The following is a 26,533-nucleotide window of genomic DNA, read 5'->3' on the forward strand; positions in this document are numbered from 1 at the left end:
TTCAAGACCGCTCGCCTCCCCATTCCTCCAACCAGGTGCACTCCACCCTCCAAAGCCCCACAGCACTTTGCCCACACTCCACCCGCTCTCACTTCTCCCCCGCCTGACTCAGATCTCCTCGAGGGCGGCGACCAGCTTGTTCCTCTTAGACAACAGGGCACCCGTCACCGTGCCAAGCACGTGGTGTCACTCCGCAGAAAGGACGTAAGGAACCGCAAGAAACAAGCACACGCCACTGCAGGACTGTCTCGCAGACTTTTCTTAAGCACATCCAAAGAAGAAAACTTTCTGACAGCATTTTCCAAAATGTATTCATTCACCCTTGTTAAGAGAAGTCACATGTCAGAAAGGGTTCCGTGGAAAAAATAAATGGGAAGTAAAGCAGGTCTCTCTACTACAGGACTTCTTGGAGCCTTGAGTGTGTTAACGTGCTTTTTACACCTCCATGGCAGGAGGGAGTAGGAAGCATTTCTCAAGCACATTTGCTCCCAGCAGTCTTTTTGGCATCTCATCCTGCTGTTCACGATGCGCTCTGATCCACCAAACAGCCATCCCACCTGCCCCTGCTCTTCTTGTTAACAGAACTCTGATTCCGTGTGGGCAGCGGTACTGCCAGCCCCAGAGGATGAATCATGGCCAGTTCTATGGCAATCCTGACAATCCTGTCCCTTTGTGAAGGAGTCACTTTCCTGGTCTCCCTTCCAGCTGAGAATGACTACAACCATGTGATCCACTGTTGGCCAATGGGTAACAAGGGAAAGTCAGCTTGGAGGATTTGGGTCCTTTTCCTCCATGATAAAAAGATCTTTGAACTTTTCTAGCTGCCCCGCTAGTGCAGGCTGAGACCACGTGGAGCTGTGCCTCTGTGGTGGTTTTAGAACAGGACACAAATTCTTTAACGCTCCTCCTGTTGACAGGTGGTATCCCATGTATGGACCCTTTGAATCTGGGGGGCTCATGCTGCTTCCACAGCAGAGTAAGCACAGGTGATTTCTGCAGCTGGAACGCCGGCCTTGGGCCTCTGAGTCTCCGTGTACCAAGCTCACACTCCTGGCTCCGTCATGCTGAGAAGTCCAAGCCACAGAAAGAGGCCAGGTGTAGGCACTCCAACTGGCAGTCTCTGCTGAGCTTTCCTGCGTCACTCTAGTCCAGGCACCCATGTGAGAATAAAGGCGTCTCTCTCAGATTCCAGCCTTCGGCTACACCAGTCTTCACAACTAAAGCACCAGAAACTGTGGAGCAAAACTCATCTACCTCCACTGTGCCCTGTCTGAATTCCTACTCCACTGACTCTGTCAGCATCACCAAAGGGCTGGTGACACCAGTAACGGTGACATCAACTTGTTACACAGCAATAGTCAGAGCAGACCCCGTCTCTCGATCCTAAGGGACAAGCCAAGAGGATCAGAAAGATACTGACCTAGAGTCCCAGCACCTCTAACCCACTGCACCGCCTCTAACTCCTGACTTGTTCATTTGTGAAAACAATTTCCTATCTGTATTGCTTTAGGTGCCTGTTACTGATTACTCGAAAGCATCCCTAAGTGGCACCCCCTGCTGCCGCTCAGGGACCCAGCTTCAGGCCAGAGCTCTCATCTTTCTCCCCAAGGGCTGCTGCACCAGCCGACTTACTGATCTTCCCGTTTCTGGCTGGTCCGCCTCCACACACTGCCACCAGAATGACGCTCTAAACACACTGTAATCCCATTACTTCCTTGCTTAAAACCTCCAAAGCTCCCCATCACTTTGCAGGGGTTTGCACGTGTAACTGCAGAATCATCTGGAAGAACTTCAGAAGTCTGAGCGATTCCAAGCCCTCTGACTCACGTGTGTGTGTGTGTGTGTGTGTGTGTGTGTGTGTGTAAACCGCTCGCAGGTGGCTCTGACGGGCGAGTCGAGTTAAAAACCACTGGAGCCTGCCCTGCTCCCCTTTCCCTCCTTCCCAGCAGAAAGAGAAGTTTCCTCCTCTGGGCTCCCACATTCCTACCTTGTTAACGTTTCCACGATCATGCGACTTTTAAAAAAACTTGTCACCCTCACCAGATAAGGGGACACCAGAGGGCAAGGACACCGTCCCATGGGACGTTCGCTCCCCAGCACCTAACCCACTCTCTTGGAAGACAGCGGCACTCACGTAACCGATGAATGGATGACGGAAGTTAGAACAATAAACCCCTCGAGGTCTGCCTTCTCTCCGCCGTTCCATCTGCTCTCTCTGCCAACTGAGAAAGCAGAGCAAGGAAAATACGGACGACTGCCAATTAGACAAAAGTCTTAGGTTTATCATTTACTAGACCCTGGCCTACCCAGCCAAGGAGGCCTGCAAACCCAAGGGCCAACTCTTTTCTCTAACAACCGAGAAGCTGGAGAACCCACTGGAGCTTCAGAACGCAAACACATCTGGAAACCATCCTGGTCCTTGGCCTCATCCACACCTTGCGAGCGCCGCTCTGAGCACCTGTGGACCACACGCACTGCTGGTCCGCGGCAAATAGCTGAGGGCGCCCTACTTGCTGAAACGAGACCAAAAGGCAGGTCTTACTATAGGAGTAACTTCCCAAGGAATCCACTTAGCTATGTCCCGTAGGGTCATAGTTCGTACAGGGTGTCTTCCCCAGTCACAAAGGAAAACCTCCTTCTTTCCCCAAATCCCCATCATCTGGAATGTACTTTATTTCACTGTCAAGGATATTTCTAGATCAGACTCTATAAAATCAACTCTGTGGCCCACTTACTCTAAACACGTTGGGGAACACGATGGTGACAAGGGCTAAAATCGCTGCAGACGTACTTAGCGTATGTCAGGCACCGTGCCTGGAATATCACATACCTTTCTCATTTCATATTTATAATAACCAGCAGGACTGTTCTTGCTTTAGAGGGAACCGGGTTTTTGCGCAGTTAGACAACTCTTCCAAAGTTATACCGCGAGTACTGGGCAGAGCTGAGACTGAGGCCAGGATCCTCGGGGAGCCAGAGCCTGTCGGGTCTCTTTCCACGGCCCGCCTCCTCTCGCCTCCGCCCCACTCCAGAATTTACTCCTTCCGTGCTGTTCATCTGATGAGAAGGAAGGAAAGTAACACCTACCTATGCCCACACCAAGGACTCTCTGGGTGTTACCTCCTTTAATCCCCAATAAATCCGTGAGGTGACTATTTTTCTCCCCATTTCACAAGATAAACCCACTGAGACTTAGAGAAGTTAAGGAATGAGCCCAAGATCACAGTTAGAGCAGTTAAGGAATTACTTTCAAAGACCATACTCTTCCCACCCCCCAATGCTGTCCCCTTCTTCACCCTAAATAGGATAGGGCTCTTTTTTTCTAAGTGACAAAAAAGCAGGTGATAAAGAACAAGCTGCAAGAAAAAAGCAGCCCTCGAGACCTCAAGTCTCCAAAAACCACCACCACCCACCCAGTGCCTTTCAGTCTAGATAATGCTCCCCAGGCGTGGGGCCTCACGTGAGCCTCGCAACCGCCTGGAAGGGTCAGTGCTACCGTCCCTGATTTCCAGAGCAGGAATCAAGGCCCAGATGGGTTACGTGATGTAACCACATCAACTGTCATTAAATGCTTAAAGAAGGACACAGACCACGTTTTGGAGGCCGACGCCAACCCTCTTCCCACCTCACAAGGAATACTGCCTCTCAGAGGCCCTCTTACTGGTTTAAGAGAAGACACAGAACAGGGTCCTTGGGTGGGTAAGATTCCTTATCCCTTATTCCTTATCTCCTTAGATTAAGTTCTCGACGGCCTCTGGTTCTCCAAGGCGAGATCAGAGGGACGTGCTACAGTGACGTAAACATCTCAAGTCTCACCCAACGAGTAAACAGAAAGACATTTCTAACTAACCATGATCCACTCGTGGAACAAAACTAACTCATAAAACGCAGATGTTTGATCTCACTGTGACTTCTCAACCTCAAGGGCAGGCCCACCCCCAGGGGAGGGCGGGGCTCTGAGGGACGTCCACAGCCAGCTTCCCACACAGGCCAGCACACGCCCTCGTTCACGCTCATGGCCGCTCATTACTCTAACCCCGGAACGGGTCTGAACCTTCGAGCCTCGCTCCACTCCCGTCTGGTTAGACAAGGACCAGAGGATGACTTTTCTACATCTGCAAGCTAGAGGACAGGACGTACCCTCATGCCCCCTGCAAGAGAATATGATGCCTCTTGTCCTCTTTCCAAAAAGACTGAAAAGCCATAGAAAGAAACCATAGTATGGTGGCAGAAACTTCAGTGCCTGAACTTTCTGTGGTTTTGTTCTTTTTGTTTCCAAGTACCATTATGGAGCACATCCATATTATCTCAGATGCTACACTGAATGTGTTAGAAACATTATGCCCTTTGATCCTGACAATAACCCTCCAGGGATTATTGCATTACCCACCCAATCTACAGGTGGGAAAACCAGGCCTGCTAACACTCCCAAGATCAACAGCTGCTGGGAAGCAGGGCTGAGATTTGAACCTGGGTTTACCTGGCTCCAAAGCCTGTGTCCCTGCCCGTGATGCACCCCGCCCCCCCACAGCATTCCAGCCCTTGCTGTCTACGGTAGCACCTTCCCAACAGGGACCTTCGAAATCAAAGACTATGGGAGTCTGTAGACATGGGACACTCACTGGTCTTCACCCCTATTCAACTGCAGAAATCTAAACTGGTGGTTTCTCGGTCTCTCCGTTACCACTAGAATTAAGTCAGAGGAACTAAATTTTGGAAATAAATCTGATCTGTATGAATCACAGACCTGAAAATGCAAGGTGTTTTATCCTTGTGGCTGAGCCTCCATGGTTGCTGGTCCTGTATTCAAGTTACAATAATTTAGGCAAAAAAGGATATCACTAAAGAGTTGTCGTGTCACGTAAGAATAAGACTTTAAAAGCATCTCTTTAATTACATATCATTTACCTTCTGCTGACTTTGTCCCTAAGATTGAAAAATTCAAATCCTCCCAAGGAAGTATGGGAGAGGCTCTCCCTGTAACTTCTTGGTCTGGCCACCCTGCCCCAGGGAAAGACGGACGTTCTTGGTGAGGCCCTTCAAAGATCCGAGGGTTTTTATTCTCTGCTGAGGATGCTGTGTCTCCTCACACACACTCAGAGGAAGGCAGCAGCAGGTCGCCTACCTCGGAGAAGAACTCATCCATGAAAGCTGTGTTGTCAACGGCAATCTCAACCTCGTCGGCATCGCTGTCCTGTGTCAGCTGTTTCTGCAAGAGACAAAAGGAGCGGGGTGAGGCCAAAAACGCAAGAACTCGGTCACAGTACTGAATGCTCCCTAAGGCCATGATGCGCTAGATCCACATTAGCCATTTTGCATTTACAACCTCCAAAACTCAGAACAGCTCTGTGACGTGTCAGGCTCCAAGGCCACACTGTCTGAATTTAATTAAATCCCAGTTCCACCGTTGACAGGTTTTGTTTTGTTTTGTTTTGTTTTGTTTTGTTTTGGTAGGTTAGGCGAGGGAAGGATGGGCATGTCACTCTCCTCACTGTGCCTCGGTCTTCTTATCTGTGAAATGCTAATAATAACACTCCTAACTTCACAGGCTTGTTTAACAAATCAGTAAGATAATCAATGATAAAACACTTCTGCACAGTGTCAGGCATGCCTTAAATACTCAATAAATCGTTAAGCTTGGTGATGGAGACATTAGTATAACTCATTCCAAGCAAAGAACCGAAACCAGAGAGGTTAAGTAATTTGGTCAAAGTCACACAGCTACAATGGGAAAGCTGGCGGGGTCTAGCCCAACCGGGCTTTGGAGCCCACGTTCCAGCCCCTTCTCCATCCACACTGTCCAGTGCCTGAGCCACCCTGCTGTGAGATCTCTTAGAACAGCTTCCAGCCACAGTTCCTCCAAACACTGGCTGCAAATTCTCACAGCAGGAGTGAAGATCTTCCTGTTTTGAGAAGCACCTACTGCAAAGGAAATGGGCGGATGCTTTGTGTTGCTCCCTGTCCGAGTTCATGTTTACAAGGAAAAGGAAGCTCTACCTCCAGCCCCCAGCCACCCTTGGAAACGCCAGCTTTCTTAACCTCGTTCAGTTTCCTCTGCAAGATCACCAAACGGCTATCTAAAGGAAGGGCTTCCCCTCCCACCGGGCATCAAGGGCCTAAGCTCTTGCTCCATTCTTCCCAAAAGTTCTTCCCAGACCATGGCTGCGTTGCACGTGGCCCGTTTCTAAGGACAGAGAATGGGCTGTTGCGAGTGGAGGTAGGGAGGGGTAAACCCCCTACACCAGCTTCTTCACCTCTAGTGGTCCTGTGGCTTTCTAAGCCAAGACACGTCACTGGCACACACTCAGAACTTCCACGGGCAATGAAAGCCGCCAGGGGCCTCTTTTCTTCCCCTGCTACTGCCCCCTCTGATCTGCAACACAGATGGAGTTCCTGGGAATGCCCATTACAGTCTGGGTCTCTCCAGTCATCCAGGGAGCCTCTTTTGACTGGGGCCCCACCATCTCATTCTGGGGCTCAACTGGAACCATCAGCCCCCCAAGTTCAACAGCCACAATCAGAGGAGTTAAAATTTGAGGCACTGCTATAGTCCCCACAACTAAGAACTGATCATGTCCTTCTGCCACTTGAAGTCACTCGATGACGGCTCACCTCCGAGGACTAATATTCCCACTGCCTACTGGAGCACGTGGGGCCCTTTAAGATCAGGCCCCACCCATTTCTCTCCCTCCAGGAGACACTGTCTCCACCAGGCACTGGGAACTCCTTGCATTTCCGGGACACATCATTCTTTCATATTGCTGAATGGTCACGCAAGGTCTTCCTCCTGAAATGCGTTTGTCCAGCTGGCAAATTTGTCCTTAGCCTTTAAAACTCAACCTCGGACAGCCTCACCTGTCAGCCTTACCTGACCCTTCCTCCGCACACAAAATTTAAAACCTCCCTAAGCTCCCAGTGCATTCTGTACAAACTTCCATAGCAGCCAACTCCGCCTACTGTGAGTTGTCCCTCGATTTATGCATCCTTCCCCCCCCCACCTGTAAACTCCTGGAGGGCCAGGACTGTGTGCGCGTGCATGCGTGTGTGTGTGTGTGTGTGTGTGTGTGTGTGTATCTACATCTACTGTGGCAGCTCCTGCCCAGGACTCCTTCCCTTGTGCAGGTGCCCCTCACCCGCCCGCCTGATTCCGGGAAGGCTCTCAGTCATGACCCAGGCTCCCTGAGGAACTCGAATTGTGAAGGGAACAGAGCAGACTCAACCGGCCTTGGCAAACAGAGATGTCTGCTAGATTCGCAGAGCGGCCCTCGTTCCCGTCCTTCCCAAGCCGCGCCTTGGCTTGGTCGCACAGGCTCTCCAGACCTTCCCTGACACACTTCCGATGAGCAGAACAGGATTCTTCCACCATGGTTAAAATCCACTTAGGCAGAATCGGCTTTTGCAATCGAAACTATGTGTACTTGCACCCTGGCTGGTGTGGCTCAGTGGACTGAGTGCCCTCCTGTGCGAACCAAAGAGTCACAGGTTCGATTCCCAGTCTAGGGCACATGCCTGGGTTGCAGGCCCGGGTCCTTGGTTGGGGGTGTGTGAGAGGCAACAACACATTGACGCTTCTCCCCCTCTCTTTCTCCCTCCCTTCCCCTCTACTCTAAAAGTAAATAAATAAAGTCTTTCTTAAAAAATACTTGTACTCGTCTTTAATCTACCCCACATGTATTCTGGGCACTGACCATACACTGGCTATGTAACAGCAATGTAATCGATTTCAGCTGAGCAAATCACTAGTGTCCACACAGACTGGCAGCCTGCCTTCACCCAGCAGCTTCCAGTTTGAGAGAAATGCTCCCCTGATCAGCTGTGAGCAGCACGTGGGCACCTCGGCAGCCTCCGGAGAGCTCGTCTCCCACGGAGGGTTTCTGTGGTCCTCACTAGCAGACAGGAACCCAGTCTTCCTCTAGGTAGCATTTGCTGGGTGTTCCCTCTCTTCAGAGGTCTTCTGCAGACTCACACTGAGGGGGCACACCCAGTGTACGTGTGTGTCCACAGCCACACATACACACACACATGCAAGCGCGCCAACTCGGCTTTCTTCAAACAGACACGCATGCTAAGAAAGTGGGATAAGGCTGCCATCACGGGATGGACTGAGGGGAGTTTCTCACCCCGTCACCTGGCGGTGAAGCTGAGAACAACTGTGTCCTCGAGCATGAGAGGCAGGCACTTAGCTCTCCAGCGCGACATAAGGTTTAAGACCCCTAGAATTTGTACAGGCATCCCCCACCTCCAAGACAGCCAGCCGCCTGTGGGCTTTCAGCAGGTTCCAGCAGGGCGGCCTGGCCCACGTCCAGCGAGAGGACGTGTGAACTGGGAAAGGGGACGTCTCCGGCCACGCACACCTGAGGTCCAAAACTTGTTACCAACTGCTGGCTGGGAGGCCTCAGTCAAGTCCCTTACTACTCTGAGGTTTTTCCCTGTAAACAGAAATAACACCACACACGTTAACACTCTTATGCGGGTTAGAGGAGACCATACATGCAGAGTTTCTAGCATGACACTGGGCACACTCCAGGGTCTAATAAATAAATGTCAGCGTCCCCGTCACCTAGCGTTGAAGACCCGATGCCTAAAGGGTGAGTCCACCCCCCGCCCCCCGCCACAGGAAGTGCTCACAGTCAGGCTCAGTCAGTGAGATGGACCACGCAGCGTCATGATGACCAGGGTCCCTTCACACCTTGGTCACTTAAACCACTGGCTTAACATCTCTGAGCCTCAACCTTCTCATCTGCAAAATAGGAACAATAGCGTCTACCAGGGCTTCTGTGAGGATTAACTAAGACACCACTTAAAGTTCCTTACGCGATGAAGAGCACATGGTAACAACTCAATAGAACACCTGCGTGTAAGATCTCGCCAGCTTCTCTACAGTTTTAACCGGGATCTAAGTACCTTCAAACAGGAAAGGGGGGCGGGGAGGGAAGACACAGGACTTGCAGAGTCAATGCAGCCTGACAGAGCCTATCATTAACTTCTCTCGGAGACGGGCAAACCAACACGTAACTCCAGATAATGAGTTACGGATTCAGCAGGAAGAGAGCACAGGCTTGCTGGACCCGTCCTCCCAGGCAGGTCCTCCCGCTGTGGTGCGCTGCTTCCAGCCCACATACAAGAACGTCAACAACAACCACGTGTAGATCAGAAACTGCAGGGAAGAAGGCCATTCTCCCAGGTCATCTGGGTAAGGTGGTTGTCTGCAGCCACGTGACACTGGGAACTGCCACCGTGCCTCTCGAGGAGGGGGACCTGGCCGATCCCAGAGCTGGGGCTCCTTCCCTGGAGACCCAGCTGTGCCTTTCAGACCAGGAGGCTTCAAGGACCCCAAAGGCCCTTTATCTGCAGCCCACATGACTGAGCACAGCCAAGAAGAAAACTTGAGCATCTTTATCAAACAATCAAGGCCTGTGGTAATAGGAACGTTCCAGTAGCTGCGACGTCAGCCACAGTTTAAAAAAAAAAACAGTGTATGTCAGCCCAACGGCCCACTTCCTGTCCCCACAACCTGACCCCAGCCTCCTCCTGCCTCTCCCACCAGGAGGTTGGAGATACCATCAGTGACTTAGGCAGCCCTGAGAGAGAGCCCAGGACCTATCTAGCACCCACCTCTCAAATGTGTTCCAAAATTCAGTAAGGGCGTGAGGGCAGCCGGGGCCATGCCCTCTCTGGACAGAAAGCAGCAAGAGTTCAGGGGCCCAGAAGTCAGTATGAAGTGATTTCACCTGCGAGTCCTCCCACTCCACTTTCACCGCCTTTCTCTCTCTCAACTGCCTTCCCTGCCACCCTCAGTCTATTTGACTGTGGGTCCCTTTTCACTAGTTCCTTTAGTAAAAATACTTGCCATTTCTAGTCCCTAGTAGGAGCTGAGTGGCCACAACACTGCTTTGATAAATTATGTCAACAAAACCCATCTGTATGCTGAAGTTGAGAACCTGCAGGTCAGAGAATGTCTATGTTATTCGAGGGTTCCCAGCTATTGGCTTGCAGAGTCGGGGCCCAAGCTCCAGCTGTCTGTCCCAAGCTCTTGCTAACCCCACTGCACCCTGCTCAGAGCAGAGCAGCGCATCGCCAAAGCAGCCAGCAGCCCAGGAGGGCCACAGTCCCACCCTGGTGGGAGAAAGCACCTGGCGGGAGAGACAAGCCGTGGGCCTTGGGCACAGCACTTGTCTCTGGTAAGCCTCGGTTGTCTCGCCCAGTAGAATTTAGCTTTCCAGTGCGGCTTTGTGGAAACCCAGGACACCTGAGATGCGCCTCAGAAACCACCCAGGGGAGTCAGGGAGCGTGGAGTCAGGCAGACCGGTCCCCTCCCCCTGGTCAATCTGCACAGCTTCACTTTCTATCTGCTTTTTGCCTTGGGGTTGAATATAACATTTCATATTAAATCCTGCTGTCATGAGAGGGGAGAAAGGAAGAAAAAGAAAGAAGGAAGGAAGCCGGCAAGCTTAGCTAGCCAGCTGGAAAACCACCGAAGTAAAGGAACGGATGCCTTCTCAAGAAAGGAGAGAAAGAACAGGGAGGGCCCTCACTCCCCCCCAAGTGAAAACACAGCTGCCAAGAGGTGAAAATCCTCAGCAATTCCATAGGGATCGTTACAAATCAGAGGGGCAGGACGAGAAGGAAGTGACAAAGAAAGAAAAGAGAAACCGTCCCAGCCTCGGCCAGGGCTCAGCTGGTTGAAATGGGGCCCCCCATACAACAAAGAGTTGCTGGTTCCATCCCTGGTCAGGGCACACACCTAGGTTGGGGGTTCAGTCCCCAGCAGGGATGTGTTCAGGAGGCAACCGATCAATGTTTCTCTCACTCTCTCATATTCTCTCTCTCCTCCCCGCCACCTCCAGTCAATAAACATATCCTCAATGAGGATTTTTTTTAACTAATTTTATTTTATTTTTTTTAAGATTTTATTTATTTATTTTTAGAGAGGGAAGGGAGGGAGGGAGGGAGGGAGGGAGGGAGGGAGAGAGAGAGAGAGAGAGGGAGAGGGAGAGGGAGAGAGAGAGAGAAACATCAATGTGCAGTTGCTGAGGGTTATGGCCTGCAACCCAGGAATGTACCCTGGCTGGGAATCGAACCTGGGACACTTTGGTTCCCAGCCCGCGCTCAATCCACTGAGCTACGCCAGCCAGGGAATCAATGAGGAATTTTTTTAAATGGAAGCCATCCCAAATGAGGAGGACACCAGTCGGGGGCTCCCTGGTTCTCTGCCTGCCACAGGCACCGGCCCAGGAAGACCCGGGGGTCCCACAACAAGACAGAAGGCCCAGAGCTCTTGGGAAAAGTTTGAGGTGAAGCAAATAATAACAGAGGGGAAGGGACCAGCAGTCTGGACTGAAGAGGAACATTTGGTCCTTAACTCCCCCGGGGGGGGGTTGAAGGGTTGTGGCTGATGGGGGCAGGGGTGGGGGGCAGGAGTGGGGGCAGGAGCCCTCCTGGCAAAAGCTGGTGACCACACATTCTTGTACCCCTTCCTCTCCATATTTAAACAGCTCTTTGCACAGGAGACACACATTCTTCTCTATAAACCCAGACTTTCTCCCAATAAACTTGATTCAAAGAGACAACGGCATGATTTTTATTGCCCCTGCCACTCACTTCCCCCGCACTGCCTTCCTCTAGGATGAGGGTCTGTGCATTCCCAAAGGTGAACATCACCACTTCCAAAAATTCCAAACACACACACACACACACACACACACACACACACACACAGAGCCCGACATCTGGTTTTTCCAGTCCCTCTTCCTTGATGAAAAGAAGCCAGAAGTTCGGAGTAAGCATGTCAGCTCTCGATAGGCACTCAGTGCTCTCTGTTCCCCATTCAGAGCCACATGGCCTTTCTCCACTGCCCAGTTCTCCCTCCTACACTGTCTTTTTTTTTTTTTCTTGTCCAGTGAAACCCTCCCAGAGAGAACTTCCTCCTTCGGCTGAAATGCATCTTCCCCAACACACTTGTCAGATGAATCAAGAGGAGATCCACGGATAATGAACCCCAGGTGAGCCTCCCACTTTCACTTCCCAGGTGTTTGTTCTGCTAAGCACCGGAGGCGAGCATGGCCCTCTTTGGAAGATGAGACGCAGAGGAACAAACTCAATACCAAATCAGCCCAAGGCCAGCAAGTTGGTGGACCAGTGAACTAAGGCCGAAGCCCCCGAGGACCCCTTTCCATGCGTTCTGCCCTAACAATCACACCACTAGATAACACCTGTGTGTGTCTGCTTGCAGACACGCTTGTGGTTTCAAATATGCTATTTGATTCTCACGTCAAGCCTAGGAGAGACAAATAATTACTTTCTCCAGTTACAGATGAGGCAACCACTTAATTAGGTTGCACGATTCATCCAAAGTCATTCAGCTAATAATAGCGGCACTAGGACTCTGTTCTTACCTTCTACACTCCACTCAAAGACGCCCTTCCCCCTCTGGCTTGGTAACACACCCTCACTTATTGCAGGGGATGCTGCGATGTCACTATAACTAAGTTGGATTAGTCTATATACATGAATGAAAAAAATACCGGTGCATAGAATCCGTGAATGTGCGTGTATGCAGAGATGCAGAGATACATCTGCGTTAGAAATCCAGCTCTGCCTCTTAGTAGCTTCTGTGACCTTAAACAACGGACTTAACCTCTTGGTGCCTCAGGTTCCTCATTTGCAACATGAGTACTCTACTCACAGAACTGTTGTGAGGGTTAAATTAGTTGATACACAGAAAGAATCTAAAGCAATGCTGGGTACATATTAAATGCCCAAGACCATACCATCTAAAGCAGGGAATTGGGCCTTGTTTTCTCCCAAGAGAGTTTTTGCTGAAGTTATTTCTCTGCTATGTGCATTTAAAGAAATAAGCAACCTGTGGATTCTGCTTCTGCTACATTCTCACCAATTCTGGTGCTTACAATTGTCATTACTACTCATTTCTAAACAGTTTGTCACTTCCATTTTGCTTTCTTTTTAACCCAAGGGTTATTTAGAAAAGTGTTTTTAAATTTCTAAAGCAAGAAGCATCTGGGGAGGACTATTGCTATATTGTTCATTTCTAATTTTCTTATGTCATTATCAGGGAACCATTGTTGTATTATTAATTTCTAGTTTTATTACATCATTATCTAACAGGGAACATAGTCTAGATGACTCCATATTGTGTGGAATTTGATATTTTCTGTTTATGCTTGGACTACATGGTCAATATTTTTTAATCTTCTCTGTGTATTTGAAAAGATCTTGCATTCATTTGCTGTACATAAAAATCACCCAAGTTTCATCTCTGCGTGTCATGTTGATTCCCATCTGCTGTTGCCTCCTAAGACCTGAGCCAGGTCTAGAGAAGGAGCAGTGAAAAGGGATGGACGTTCACCTGAATGAAGGGCTCTGGGGTCTCAAAACCAACCACCCCACCCACAACCTCTTCCTTCTCATTACAAGGTCATTCACTCACCAACAGTATTCATTAAGCATCTGTCATTTGCCAAGCCCAAGAACAGACACTGGAGACACACAGACGCCACGGAGCACTGCCTGCTCGCCAGGACCTCACTGTCTCCGGGGGGCGGGGGGCAGACAGGCACACAAGTCATTACACGTCCACACGCTGAGGATGGCCGCACTTAGCACAGGGTTGTGCGCACAGGAGAAGACGGCGGCCCGACCTCACCAGAACCCGGGAAAGATGGAAGCCGACTAGAGATGTGTGCGCAGGTGACTCCTCGGGGAAATTTGGCAGGTGGACTGTATTTACCAAAGGAGACCTTCAGGAAAGGCCTCGGGGTGACAACACCACACCTTTTCCCTGCTTTCTCTCTGCTCCCAGGAGCCGTTCAAGTAGAGTTCCAGTCGCCTTTCGAACCATCCTCCCCTTCCCTAGCCTTCTTCCCTCTTTTCTGACTTCCACCCCTCCTCTGTCCCCCAACACTCCCACAACATCCAGTTCTCAAGGATACAGAAAGGAGGAAGGAGCTACTAATGTTTCCTCTATTCCACCCTCAGCCTTCTCCTCAACCCTCAACCCTTCCTTTCAGCCGGTCTCACCAGCCCCTCCCCCTCAGGATCCTGCCCCTCCCCCTCAAGCTCCTTCTAGGCTACTTTATTAACAGTTGTAATTAATAACATTTTTTAATATTTATTTTTTAGAGAGAGGGGAAGCGAGGGAGAGAAACAGCAATCCAGGCATGTGCCCTGACCAGGAACTGAACCCGACACCCTTTCGGTCCGTGGGACCACACCCAACCAACTGAGCTACACAGGCCAGGGCTGCAGATACCATTTTTGAGCGCTCTCCAGGCGCTGAGGGCTCTTCTAAGACATGTGCTCTATATCCACCAAAGCATTTAATCTCATAACCATCTTCTGAGGACCTTCCCCTTCTGAGAGCTCAGAAACGGGAACATAAAGATGACCAGTAACCTGTAGAGATGGTGCAGACAGCGATGGTGCCTGAACCAGGACAGCCTGGGCAGCTGGCGGCACAGCCCTGGGACTCCGCCGGCAGAAGTGATGCCTCCGACCAGCACCCCTGCCCCAGCTCAGCGTGCATTGCGGGCCCCAGAAACACACTCACAAAGCTCTGAAAGATGCCACGCCCACAAGGTCAGGAAACACATGATACCGAGAAGCTGTCACAGGCCAGAGGCCAAGAACACATGACAACTAAATGCGGTGTCATATCCTAGTTTGGATCCTAGAACAGAAAAAGGGACATTTGTGGGAAAACCAGAGGAATGCAAGTAGGATCTGGCGGTTAGTGAATCGTTACGTGCCGATATCAGCTTCTCAGGTCTGACGAGTGCTCCGTTGTAATGCAACGTCAACAATGGAGGAAATCAGGTGAGGGGTAGACAGGAACTCTCTGTACTATTTTTGTAACTTTTCTGCACATCTAAAATTAGCCTAGACTAAAAAGTTAATTTATAAAAAGAAAAAAAGCAAACTTTTTTTTGATGCCATGCCAAACAGCCCTAACCCAGACAGCGAAACATACCAGAGAGTACACGATTCACTGATCTCTTTAGGAGGGCGATGAATGTCACTCAGTCTCCAGAGAGAATGGAGAATGTTGCCGTGGAAACAGCCCAATGCCAGAAAACGAGCTGACCTGACCGTGGAGACAGTGGTGAGGGGAGGAAATTGCAGAAGGGCCTAATATAACGGTGGCTGGAGATAAGCAGCGCCCCCCACCCCTCAACACACACACACCCCAGGGAAGACAGAGTCTCCAGAAAAGTTCCTCTGCAGAACATCCCCATTCATCCACCGAAGGTATGTGGTTAACAGCTTTCCCAGCTGCGGGCTGGGAAGTGAACAATACAGGGGAAGGGGGCACATGGGGTCTGTGCTCTCTTGGAGAGCAGGACACTACAGCGCCGGCAGCTTCTGAAACTGCAACACTGTGTGGCTGCTTTGCTCTCTCAACAAAAGTAAAAGAGTCTGTGGAAGTCCCAGGGGAGGCAGAGTCCATGTGTCAGCTCGGGGTCTGGAGGTTTCCCTGCAGTGATGACGTTGGCACTGAGCCCTAAAGGATGTGCAAGATTTGGCCAGAGGGAAATGGGGCAGCTGGAGTTTCTCTGTGGCATCCACATCTTCTTCACTTCCTTTCTGAACAAGGGCAACCTTCCATGATGTATGGGCGGAGGGTTGGGCGTACCCGTACAGCTAGGGGCCTTAGAACTCATCCATCCCTGTCCTTGAGGGTGGAACCCGGACCTCTGGTTTCCTTAGGAAATGTATGGGTTCCCTGAGTTCATGCTGCACTTCAGGCAAGTCAAGACTCACCAGCCCACAGGGGATGGAGTGAGAAGATCGTCAGAATAAGGGACGTGTAAGGGTCGAGCTGCTGTTCATCAGTCAACAAATGTGTAACAGGTTACTAACTACCATGCTAGGCTCTGGGGCCCCAGAGGACCAGCCCCTCTGCCACTGCATCCAGGAGCTTACAGTAGTTGGGGAGATGAGCAGATACAGTGTAGGGCGACATAAAAAAAAGCAAGAAAGATACACCCAATTCTTGGTCCCACTACTTCTGAGCTGGAGCTGTCCATCAGCTGTGTGCCTCAAGCCCCTGACCTGTGCAATGAGAATCATATAACAACACCTTGTCTTGCACAGTTGAGGGGATCAGAGACCAGGTAAGTAAGGCGCCTCACACAAGTTCTGCCCAATAGGAAGTAGCTGCTCAGTAGATAATCATTTGTTACCGTAGCTGATATGGTGGCAACAAGAAGTCATAGCACCATCGATCTTAAAGACAACAGCACCCAGAAGACAAAGAGTCCATCTCATTAAAAAAAAAAAAAAATGGAAGGTGGGTCCAAGTCCACTCCATGGTAACAAATAACCCCACTGGTTTATTAGAAGAAAGGGATTTTGCTACAACGTAATATCTAGCCATGCGGGCTGCTGGAATGGAGGGAGCATATTGCAGGCTCCGGTTAGGGAGCCATCACCTGCAGCGAGTCAGTTTGGAAAGACAGGCAGGGACTCTGACCGAGGGTAAGGGAACACCGCAAGGGAGAGGGGAAACGTGGGCGAGCATGTCTCCCTCAGAGCCTGCCAGTTCCCCGGCCTCCCCCACACGCACAGGAATAAAAATAAAACTAATCCCCTGCTCTCATCCAAGCATGTTCTCTTCTGGCCTCCGGCCGACGGGTCTGTAATCCCTGCTCAATCCCTGTCACTCTCATCTCAGCGGCTTCCCATCTGCCCCCTGCACAACAGCTCGCCCAGGGAATGAACCCTCTCAGAGGAAGAGAGGAGCTGAGGAAGCAAGCGCTGGCTAGGTAGAAATCTTGCCATTGAAGGGTGGGATCTCAGTGAAGAGACAGATTCTTGAGTCCGGATGTTAAGATTTGCTTATGATCCAAAGCATCCCCAACATAGTAGGGACTCAAAATACAGGGTGTGGCAGGAGTAATGCTCAAGTGTGGTTGGTAGGGCAATAACATGGGTGTAATAACTTAGTTTTAATGTGCACATTTCACCTAAAATGTCACACAGTATGACTGAGTGATATTGTTACATTACAGAATTGCATGCCTATGATTTTGTAATAGAAGATTTTTTAATAAAAAAGGGGGGCGTCGTTTGTGCCGGACCCTGTGTATTGACAGAATGAACTAAGCTTTAAAGGGGAAGCCCAGCTGTGTTTCTCTGGGGCTGTGCTATCACCATTATCCGGAGCAACTCTGACCTCGCAGAGACACCAGAACTTCACGTGGGGAAGGGGGCCAAAGACAAGTCCTTGTAGGACGCAGGACAGAGCAGAAAGGGCAAAAATGAGGCTGACCTTTAGAGCCCCAGGTGGTTGACCTCATTAGGTGCTGGCCTTGGAGGGGCCCACACACCCCAAGCCATTTCTAGTCCTCTGTAGATCAGTCTCCAACAGGGTCCCAAGGCCTTGACCTCTACTCCATATATCACTGTCATCTCTAGTATCATTATTGGCCTTCAGTGTTTTTTTGGGGAGGGGTCTTACTTCATAAAATACAGTCCTTTGTTTTCCCTGTATGACCATTAACTCTTAAGGACCAGAACTGTGTGGTAATGCTGGCTCGTGTGATGCCCAGCAGGATGAGGTCTAAAAGGATGAGGATGAGCAAGCCCACCAGGTCGCAGAGCACAGACTGTAGTGTCTATGTGGACACCCGCCAATGGGAGACTGGTTGAGAAAATTCAGGATCCTTGGCTTCCTGGGCAGACTCCACATGCCTCTGAAGAAATGAGACTTGATTTTAACTAGGACTTGATGAAGAAACCTGAGCTCAAGCACCAGTTCTTCTGGGAAGCAGCCCCACTCCCTAACACCCTGTCCCCATCTCCCGGGAGCCAGCCAACGAGGTATTCCTGCAGACGCTTTTACCACAAGGATGACACCATTGTGTCTATTTCTCGTGTGTCTCCCGATCCGACTAGGAACTTCCTGAGAGCCAGGAAGATGTATTCATCACCATTACACCCCAGCACCATCCCGAACACCTGGGACACAGCAGGAGCTTAGTAAATGTTTGCTGGCTGAAAAGAGAGACAAGCAAGAGGTTCCTGGCCAGGAATTAATCTGGACTCAGCAGATCCAAAGTTCAGCTAGTGAGAAATCAGCAGGACCCACCTCCTGAGATAGGCTAAGTGCAGGCAGCGCACAGTCCCGGCCAGCCTGTCTTAGTCACTGAAGACGCTGACGGCTGAGAATGCCCACCGGGAGGGGCAGTGCCAGAAATGAGTCCTGTCTTGTGACACTGGCCCCAGGAGGGTGGGCCCCGCAGTGTGGGTGCTGCTCCCAGCAGGTCAAGCTGGAGGAACTCACATTTACTGTGGTGGGTGATTATCATGGATTATCTCATTTCACCCTTTCAGGGACCCTAGGGGAAAGGTAGGATGAGCCACTTTATATTTTATGCCTTTATATTTAGAGAGGGAGGGAGGAAGAGAGGACAGAGAAACATCTTTCCCTCTCGTACACACCCCAACCAGGAACAGAACCCAGAGAGTCGCAAGCTCGTGCCTGGACCTAGACGAACTGGTGACCTTTCACTCTGCAGGACCACACCCAACCAACTGAGTCACACCTGTCAGAGCTGATGATCCGCTTTACAGGTGCAACTCTGAGACCTCAGGCCTTCGGACGCCAGAGCCTAACGGGTGCTCAGCGCAGGCTCCAGAGGAAACATTTCACACATCCTCGGGGTGGACAGAGGCCTTAAACCTCCTGACTGCCTCCCCCACCTCAAAGATGCTCAAACACCTGACATTCCAACAGGTTCCTTGCCTCCTCCCTCCGGTGCGTGAGAGTTCACCGCCTCTCCAGCCAGCCTAGCTGTTCCTTGGGCAGCGCTGACCACTAAAAATGCTGCGATGCAACATTGTAATTTCTACCCCTCAACTTCACATCTTCTCCTTGTGTCTGCGCAGCTGAACCCAGTCTCTGGCACGTGACAGCCCTCCAGCTATCTGGTGGCAGTTATCGCCTCGCCTCCCCCGAGGTTTAGAAAGATGCCTCGGAAAGAAATTGCACAGGCTGCTCAGCACGAAACTGGCTTCATGCAGATTAACGGATGCCTTCCCTTGATAAAAAGAAATCAGAGAGAGAAGATGGTTATCTTGTTGCAGCGAGAGCTATCTCTCTCCTGGGGGAGGGGAAGGGAGGAACTGGACTAGAAACCGAAATGTATACAAACCTTAACAGTCTTCCTGGAAAACATTAACATTGCCCAAGGAGCTTCTAAGCGCAGCCAAACTCTGTTTCCCAGAGGAGGAACCGAGAAGCCGACAGGGAAAGTGACACAAAGGAACACAGCTATTAAGTGGCAGGGCCATGGAAGCCTTTGAACCTGCAGCCCAGGCCCACCCACCTCCTGGCTCCAAAAGGCTAGAGCACCTGTGATGTCAGAACGGTGCTCCCCTCACAGCTGCACCTGCTACAGTCTCACCTTGACCACCACCCCAAGAGGCAAAGGGAGGAAACACAGCATTTGCCCCACGTTACTGGAGTAATAAGGAAGCTTGGAGCAGCAAAGGAACTTAGGCTCCCTGGCAAAGGGAATTGATACCAGGAATGCAAAGCTCAGGGAAGGCTCTTGGCTAATTGTGGACAATGGGCTACTGAAAGAGGCCACAGGGTTATCTTCCTCTGGAAATCCCTCGGAGGAAGGGAGCTGCCTCTGCCTGCTGTTCGGTTTTGCAATGTTCTACAACGGCTGGATGTGCTGATAGAGGAAGACCTTCAAAACCACGCTCCTGTTCCCTTTCTGCCTCCCCAACTAGCGTGCTTCAGAGAAAAAGCACTGTGGAGGGTCACCAGCTCCGTCACTTACGGCAACCCTCCTTCCTACCCAGGCTGAGCTCTAGTCTCCTCACCTACAAAAACAGTGGCGGGACATTCTGCCCTGTTGGTAACTGCTGTGATGCTCAGGTGACAGACAGCAGGCAGGAGGCGCAGAGGCTCACTCCCTCACCGTCCCCTCCTTTCTCACATTCCCCTTTGACCTGCTCCTCTGCTATCCTACTACCCAGAGAAGGTGAAAAGTCATGAAGGTGTCACCCAAGGCAAGGGAGGAGAAAGAAAAACAATTGTGACATCATCCCACTAGTCCCCCACTAGTCCCAATAAAGGTCTCTCTTTTACCAAAGAGCTTTAACAGTCAGTAGCATTACATGTACCATTCATTAGTCCCCGGGGTTCTGTGCTCCACACAGAGGGCCCTTCTGGGGTGGTCCTCACAACCACCCATTTCACAGATGACAAAACTTCAGATCCGAGGTCAAGGGACAGCTAGGACTTCAGCACTTCTAACAAGCTCCCAAGCAGATGGACTATTTTGTGGCCAGGACTAGATTTTTAAATTCCATTGAGGCAGAGCCTGGGCCCAGGGCTGAGCCCTGGGCCTGCCCCTAGACTGCACTCCATAATTATTTGTTGAATGAGTCAGTGAATATCTGACTCAAAAACCTGTGTGTGCTAAGTCTCATTATGTCATTTGATTGCATTACAAAGCTCTAGCCGAGGCATGATCACCCCCATTTGACAGATAAGGAAAATAGAGGCTCGAAAGCGTAAGTAGCCTAAGGTTCTACAGCTTTCGTGTAGCAGGACTGGAGGCGGGCTACCTTCAGAGCCTTTGCCCCGACCACAGCTGACCCGAGGGTGCTGGGGTAAATTAATAATTACAGAGCGCCGGATGACAAGGAGCTGGACCCGTCTCAGCACGTAGCTCAGGAGGTCCCCCAGGAGCCCGGAGCTGCCCCGGACCTCACAGAGAGCTCCTCTTGGCTCAAGCGCCCGCCGCAGATCCCAGCCCCGGACGGACGCTGTCCAGCTGGGGAATGGAGGAGGGAGGAGAGCCTAGCAGAGGCATCCCGGGAAACCGCAGTCCAGCGATGAATCAGCGGCACATGACCCCGGTGGGGAGGGGAGAGTGCGGAACCGGCGCGGGATGCGGCTGGGGCTTGGGCAGGGCAGGCCTCCCGCCCGGCCCCCTCCGGCCTGGAGCTGGGGAGACAGGGGAAGCCCCTCTCCCGCGCAGCGCCACCCTCCGAAGTCCCCCCCCCACCGCAGCCCGCCGGGGTCCCGGGGGCGGCGGGACTCACGGCCTTCAGCTGCTCCAGCCGGTCCTTCATCCTGGTGCCCAGGCGCCGGGAGGCAGGTGAGCGCGTCCCAGGTGAGCTGCCGGAAGTGGCGACCCGGCCGGGCCGGGGCCTGGGAGCTGGAGGCGGGCGGCGGCGGCGGCCGGCTGGGAGGAGTGTCCGAGACCACGGGAGGCTCCGCCAAGCCGCCCCCTGCGGCCCCGCCGGCGCCGCGCGCTCCAAATCCGGCTCCGGGGCCAGCGCCGGCGCGTAGCGCTGATCCGCCCGCGGGCCCGCCCCTTACCTGGGCCGCGCCCCGCGCTCCTCCTTAAAGGGGCCCAGCCCGGCCGCCGCCCCGCCTCCCGCGGCTGCTCTGACTCCCCCGCCGCAGCCCCGGGGCCCCAGAGACCCCGGAGAGCGGAGAAGCCCGGGCGGGCGGGTGTGGGGGGGCGAGCAAGAGCGAGGGCGCCCGTGTGGCCTCAGCTGCATCCTTGGCGCTCGGCAGACGCTCTCTGCCTGGGCCAGGCTCCGAGCTGGGGTCCTGCCCTCGGCGGACTCGCTCGTCCTGGCGAGGCGGGGCGAAGCGCCGCAGGCCAACACGGTGGGGTTTGCCCTGAAACGGGCGGGGGAGGCAGCAACTACGGTCTCCCGGGCGCGGGGGGCGTTCCGGGAGAGGAGCTGGCACAGCGGGCGGAGGGCGGCCCCGGGGAGGAGAGCTGGAGGTGAAGGAGCAAGCGGACGGGGCCGGCGGGGACGAAGAACTCGGATTTCCTGGTGTTGGCCGTAGGGACCCTTCGGAGAAACGGCGGGCACCTCGGCGTTGACGTCAGAACACCTGTCGCTGTGTGTACCCTTGGGGGAAGCACCGGTTCTCTTTCTCTAGGGGACAGTTCCTGTATCTATAAATAAGAGCTAATACTTCCCAGTGTGGGGTGAGGCCTGGCTGGCAGGGGCGACATGGCTGATCAGTCAATGACAGACCAGGGTGGTAAGTAAAGATATTTGTATTGGAATATCTTCCTGCCTCTCTCTCCCGCAACACACCCTCTCTTCTCTCTTCCCTGTGTGCCCCCTTTTGGGGGGAACAAATGACGCACTCAGCAGAGAGTGGCGCTCCCTAAATGGGACTGACACTCCGAAGATTCATTTCTCAAGTCACGAAAAGAATCTGCTCGATGCATCCAGGTGAAAAGGCTGTAATTATTTTTCGTCATTCTAACAGACCTTTGCCCTCTTCTGAGATCTCAGCGTGTGCTCCATGCTGACTTCATCACCTCCCATAAGGGTCTATGTGTACAGTCCGCGAGCGGCAGAGCTGTTTGAACTCGGCCATCCCAGCCCTAACCCGCCCTGGTGAGTCCTGAACGCTTCCTTCTCCCGCAGGTGTTACCCGCTAGGTGGAGTTTCCCACCTGTGGTACTGGAAGGCTTCTGCGCCCCCTGGTGGTCGTACACGGAAAAAGTAAATCAGAACCCTATCCCACCTCTTAAGCAATCTTGATTGAGGATAGCTGGGTCCCTGCTCTTCGGGAAATGAGGGTCTCCTGAATCTAGTCACAGAGTTTTCCCACAGAACAGCGGTCACTTGACATCATACAATCTATTTCCTCATCTTTCAAGTAAAGGAGCGGATCACAACTAACGATTACCAGTCTTCAAGATCAAAAATATCATGCATTCTTTTTTTTTTTTCATTTGTGGATCTCTTGTTTTGAAAGACTCCATATCCCTAACAAAATACACTTACTATGTAAGAAGAAATTTTGTTTCCTCGAATTCATACATAGAGAGCACAGACTGGTCCTTGGGGGGAAGGAGCAAAATGGGTGAGGGTACAAACTTTCAGTTATTAGAGAAATAAGTTCTGGGGATGTGATGTACAGCATGGTAGCTACAGTTAACAATAATGTGCAATATATTTGAAATATGGTAAGAGAATAGATCTTAAGAGTTCTTACCATAAGAAAAATTGTAACTGTGAGGTGATGGATGTTAACTTACGGTAATCATTTTGCAATACTGTATGTACATAATCACATACTTAAAGCATGTAAGTCACTGTTACACGCCTTAAACTAATGCAATGTGATATGTCAATTACATCTCCATAAAACTGAGGGTGGTGGGATTTGGTTTCCAATGAGAGGATGTTTCCATGAAGTAAAAAAATGACCTTTTGGTTAGCCTGTGTGGCCATACAGAAATAACTGTATGATTCCCCTTATTTTTTTAAATCCTGAAAACAGTGTAAAGAGCCATCTGACCTGCAACCGGAGTCCAGGAAGGGGAGCATCAGCAGGCTTCTCCGGGGATGGCATTCCATTTGAGGGTAGTTATTATAGACTTCAAGCCTTCTCTGAACCTCCTAGTGGGGATGAACCCTATTTTGTTAATTTTATCTTAACGTTAATATTTGTTCTTTCCTGACGGGCAGCAGTCTGGATTCTACCTACTAGTTGTGCACACACAAAAAAACTGAAGGAAGTGAAGTACCTGTGGCACATGGGACCTGAGCTGGAGGACTCCCTGGGCTGGTGAGGAAAACACGATATTGAGCCCAAGTGGACTCCAGGGTCTCCACATAGGTGGACAGTGACTTCCGGTCCCAGACTCAGTATTCTCTCAGTTGTGTTTTCTTTAGTCTGCCCCACATATACTTGGCCTTTCCCACCCACCGGGTTTTAGTACAGCTGTTTCCCCATTACACGAGTCAGGATTCATTCAAGTGTTTGCATTTGGGTTATAAATAAATCAGCCAATAATTTCATCTTCACGAACAAACCAAAGACAGACTCCTGGGACTTGGGGCTTTCTCCTCACTCCTCGCTCTAAGCCTCTTTCTTTCTCAGTGGAGAAGAGAACTGAGCCTTACCCCAAAGGGACCTCCAGAGCCTGCTGTGAAACAGGTAAAACCGCTTTCTGGCGGGTGTACCTTGAGGCAGGGTCTCTGGCATGTGGTGTTCAGTAGAAAAAGATAAGGGAGCTAGAGAATTGAAGGGAAGATTCTTTCTGTCCTCCACAGCAATTGTTCCCCATGGCAGGAAGGACAGAATAACCAGGATGGAGAACAAAATTTCTGACTTGCAGTTTTGCCCCCTCATAGTTTGTATTAGTTATCTATGGCTGCATAACAAGTGTCCCTAAACGTAGCAGCTTGAAAGAACAAGCATTTATTATCCTATCACTTCTGTGATTCAGGAATCCAGGTGTGGCTTAGCTGGGTGTCTCTGTGTCAAGATATCTCACAAAACTGCAATGAAGGCATTGGGCTGGGCTACAGTGCTATTTCATGCTTGCCTGGGAAGGGATCTGTTTCTAAGGTGATGCACATAGGCCATGAGGGCCAGCAGAATGCAGTCTGTGCTGCCCAGGGAGGCGAAGAATATCTGGGCGCCACGGCCAGACAGGGAGATGAGGGTTCTCTCTGTGGACAGGCTGCTGACCACAGTCCGAGGGGCAGTGGTGGAGGAATAGCAGATTTCCAGTGCTGCCACGCTGGCCAGGAAAAAGTACACAGTGGTGTGGAGAGAACGGTTGACCCAGATGATCACAGAAGTGAAGGCATGGCTGCTGCTGCTGCTCAGGTACACAATCCGGAAGGTCAGGAAAATCAGCATCTACAACTCGGCGAGTTTGGAGAAGGGGCTGAAGTGGAAGTGAATCATCCCAGGTCGTTTTGCGTCCTCCTTGTATTCAGTGCATAGGGTCTGATAATGGCACAGGTGCTGCCCTCAGGATAAATAAATGTCAGGACACGGAGCTCCTCCTGGATGACCCATTCAACTCCTGGCCTTGCCCTTCCTTGACCTTCTCCACCCCGACCGTCGTGACCTCTAGCCTACATTCCGCAGCTCACTTCTCCAACAGATTTTTTGTTGTTGTAATCACCCAGAACTAGTTCACCACTGAAACATTTTTTCAATTTTGCGGTAAGATATATATTGCATAATATTTACAATTTTAGCCATGTGTAAGTACACAATTCAGTGCCGTTAAACACATTCTCAATCTTGTGTAACCATCACCACTATTTATACCCAAAACTGCATTATCCCAACAAAAACATTGTGCCCATTAAAGAACAGCTCCCCACTATCTCCTCCTTCCAGACCCTAGTAACCTGTATTGTGCTTTGTGTCTACAAACTTGCCTGTTCTAGGGACCTCATGCAAGTGAGGATAAATACAATATTTATCCTTCTGCATCTGGCTCACTTCACTAAACATCATGTTTTCAAGGGCCATCCATGTGGCGATACATACCAACATTTTTGCATTCCTTTCTGTGGCTGAGTACCATTCCACTGTGTGTATAGACCACATTTTTGTTTACCCTTCATTTCTTTAGGGAAACTTGGCTTGTTTCCTCCTTCTGGCTATTGTGTACACTGGTGTATAAATATCTGTTCGAGTTGCACTGAAACCCTAAAGCACAGGATACCATTCCCAGACCACAATCCCTCTCTTCTCGTAATCCCTTGCCTGGTTGTCAGGAACACAGCCCGTGGGGGTGAGACCATCTAGGGTCTAATCCGAGATCTGCCATCGACCAACAGTACAACCTTGAGCAAGTTATTGAAGCTTTTTGCTTCAATTTCCTTATCTGTAAAGATAACTCTTTAAGATTGCTGTGAGAAGTACATGTTTCTGCCCTCCGTATATGTTAGCAATAATCATTAACACTACTCTTCCACCTTTTCTTTTTTTAATTCTTCTTTTTTATTTTTAGTGACAATTTTTTATTTTATTTATTTATTTTTTTTTATTTTTGGGGGGGGGAGAGAGAGAGAGAGAAAGAGAAAGAAACATCAATGTGCGGTTGCTGGGGGTTATGGCCTGCAACCCAGGAATGTACCCTGGCTGGGAATCGAACCTGGGACACTTTGGTTCCCAGCCCGCGCTCAATCCACTGAGCTATGCCAGCCAGGGCTTCTTTTCCACCTTTTCAAGACCACCTCCTCGATGCCTCCAGTTCCCCCAGATAAGCACGCTTCAGGCTTCACTTCCTGCCCCATCCAACCAAGATTTGTGGTCTGTCTCTTGCATCAGTCTTTGCCAGTACTGTCACTACCCTTGGCTTCTTGACCAAGGATTATATCCAACATCTGTAGCAGCCAACATCTCTGTTCCAGGCTGAACATAACTAAAGAAGATCACAAAATTCTACTGGCTGGTGCCACAAAATAAAAATTAGCTCATTGGTCTAACCCATTGAGATCTTGGGAACCATAGACACTGAGTATCTGAGAAGCACACCAGTATAAGAAGCACACACCTCAGTACCTTGAACCCCTCCCTGCTGCTGCTTCTCAAGGGAAGAGCACAAGACTTGGGGGCTTGCAGAGACAGACTTCTGGGTTCCCTCTGAACTCTCACTCCTTCTCATCTCATTTCTGAACAATGCTCTTCCTACTTTGATTCAATAGGGCCCTACGAGGTTCACTTGACCTTAACTTGACCATCCCCTGTAGTTCAATG

General features: G+C 50.9%; 1 protein-coding gene and 1 long non-coding RNA gene across 6 annotated transcripts in view; one reads left to right on the forward strand and one right to left on the reverse strand.

The window, feature by feature from the left end:
* Positions 1–21,311, reverse strand: part of STX3 (syntaxin 3) — a 41,930-nt gene extending 20,619 nt beyond the window's left edge. Inside the window, exons 1-2 of one of the 4 annotated variants that reach the window (XM_045854934.1) lie at positions 21,082–21,311; positions 5,126–5,209 (exon numbers count right to left, since the gene is read on the reverse strand). In XM_045854934.1, the coding sequence (XP_045710890.1) occupies positions 5,126–5,209; positions 21,082–21,111 (114 nt within the window). In that variant the 5' untranslated portion in view covers positions 21,112–21,311. The remainder of the gene's footprint in view (positions 1–5,125; positions 5,210–21,081) is intronic. The other 3 variants (XM_045854933.1, XM_045854932.1, XM_045854931.1) reach the window with 3 other exon arrangements.
* A 151-nt stretch (positions 21,312–21,462) lies between these two features.
* On the forward strand, positions 21,463–25,770 carry LOC123829341. Of its 2 annotated transcripts, XR_006787594.1 has the most exons (7): positions 21,463–21,658; positions 21,845–22,045; positions 22,280–22,410; positions 23,303–23,385; positions 23,491–23,590; positions 23,906–23,962; positions 24,491–25,770. It is a non-coding gene; the product is annotated as an uncharacterized LOC123829341 (long non-coding RNA). The 2 variants fall into 2 exon arrangements; XR_006787593.1 differs by lacking the exon at positions 21,463–21,658 and having other exon boundaries at positions 21,665–21,900.
* Positions 25,771–26,533: the final 763 nt, after the last annotated feature.

The sequence above is a fragment of the Phyllostomus hastatus genome, unplaced genomic scaffold (genome assembly GCF_019186645.2).
Source record: "Phyllostomus hastatus isolate PE091 unplaced genomic scaffold, TTU_PhHast_1.1 phas_scaffold_11, whole genome shotgun sequence".
Taxonomy (NCBI): domain Eukaryota; kingdom Metazoa; phylum Chordata; class Mammalia; order Chiroptera; family Phyllostomidae; genus Phyllostomus; species Phyllostomus hastatus.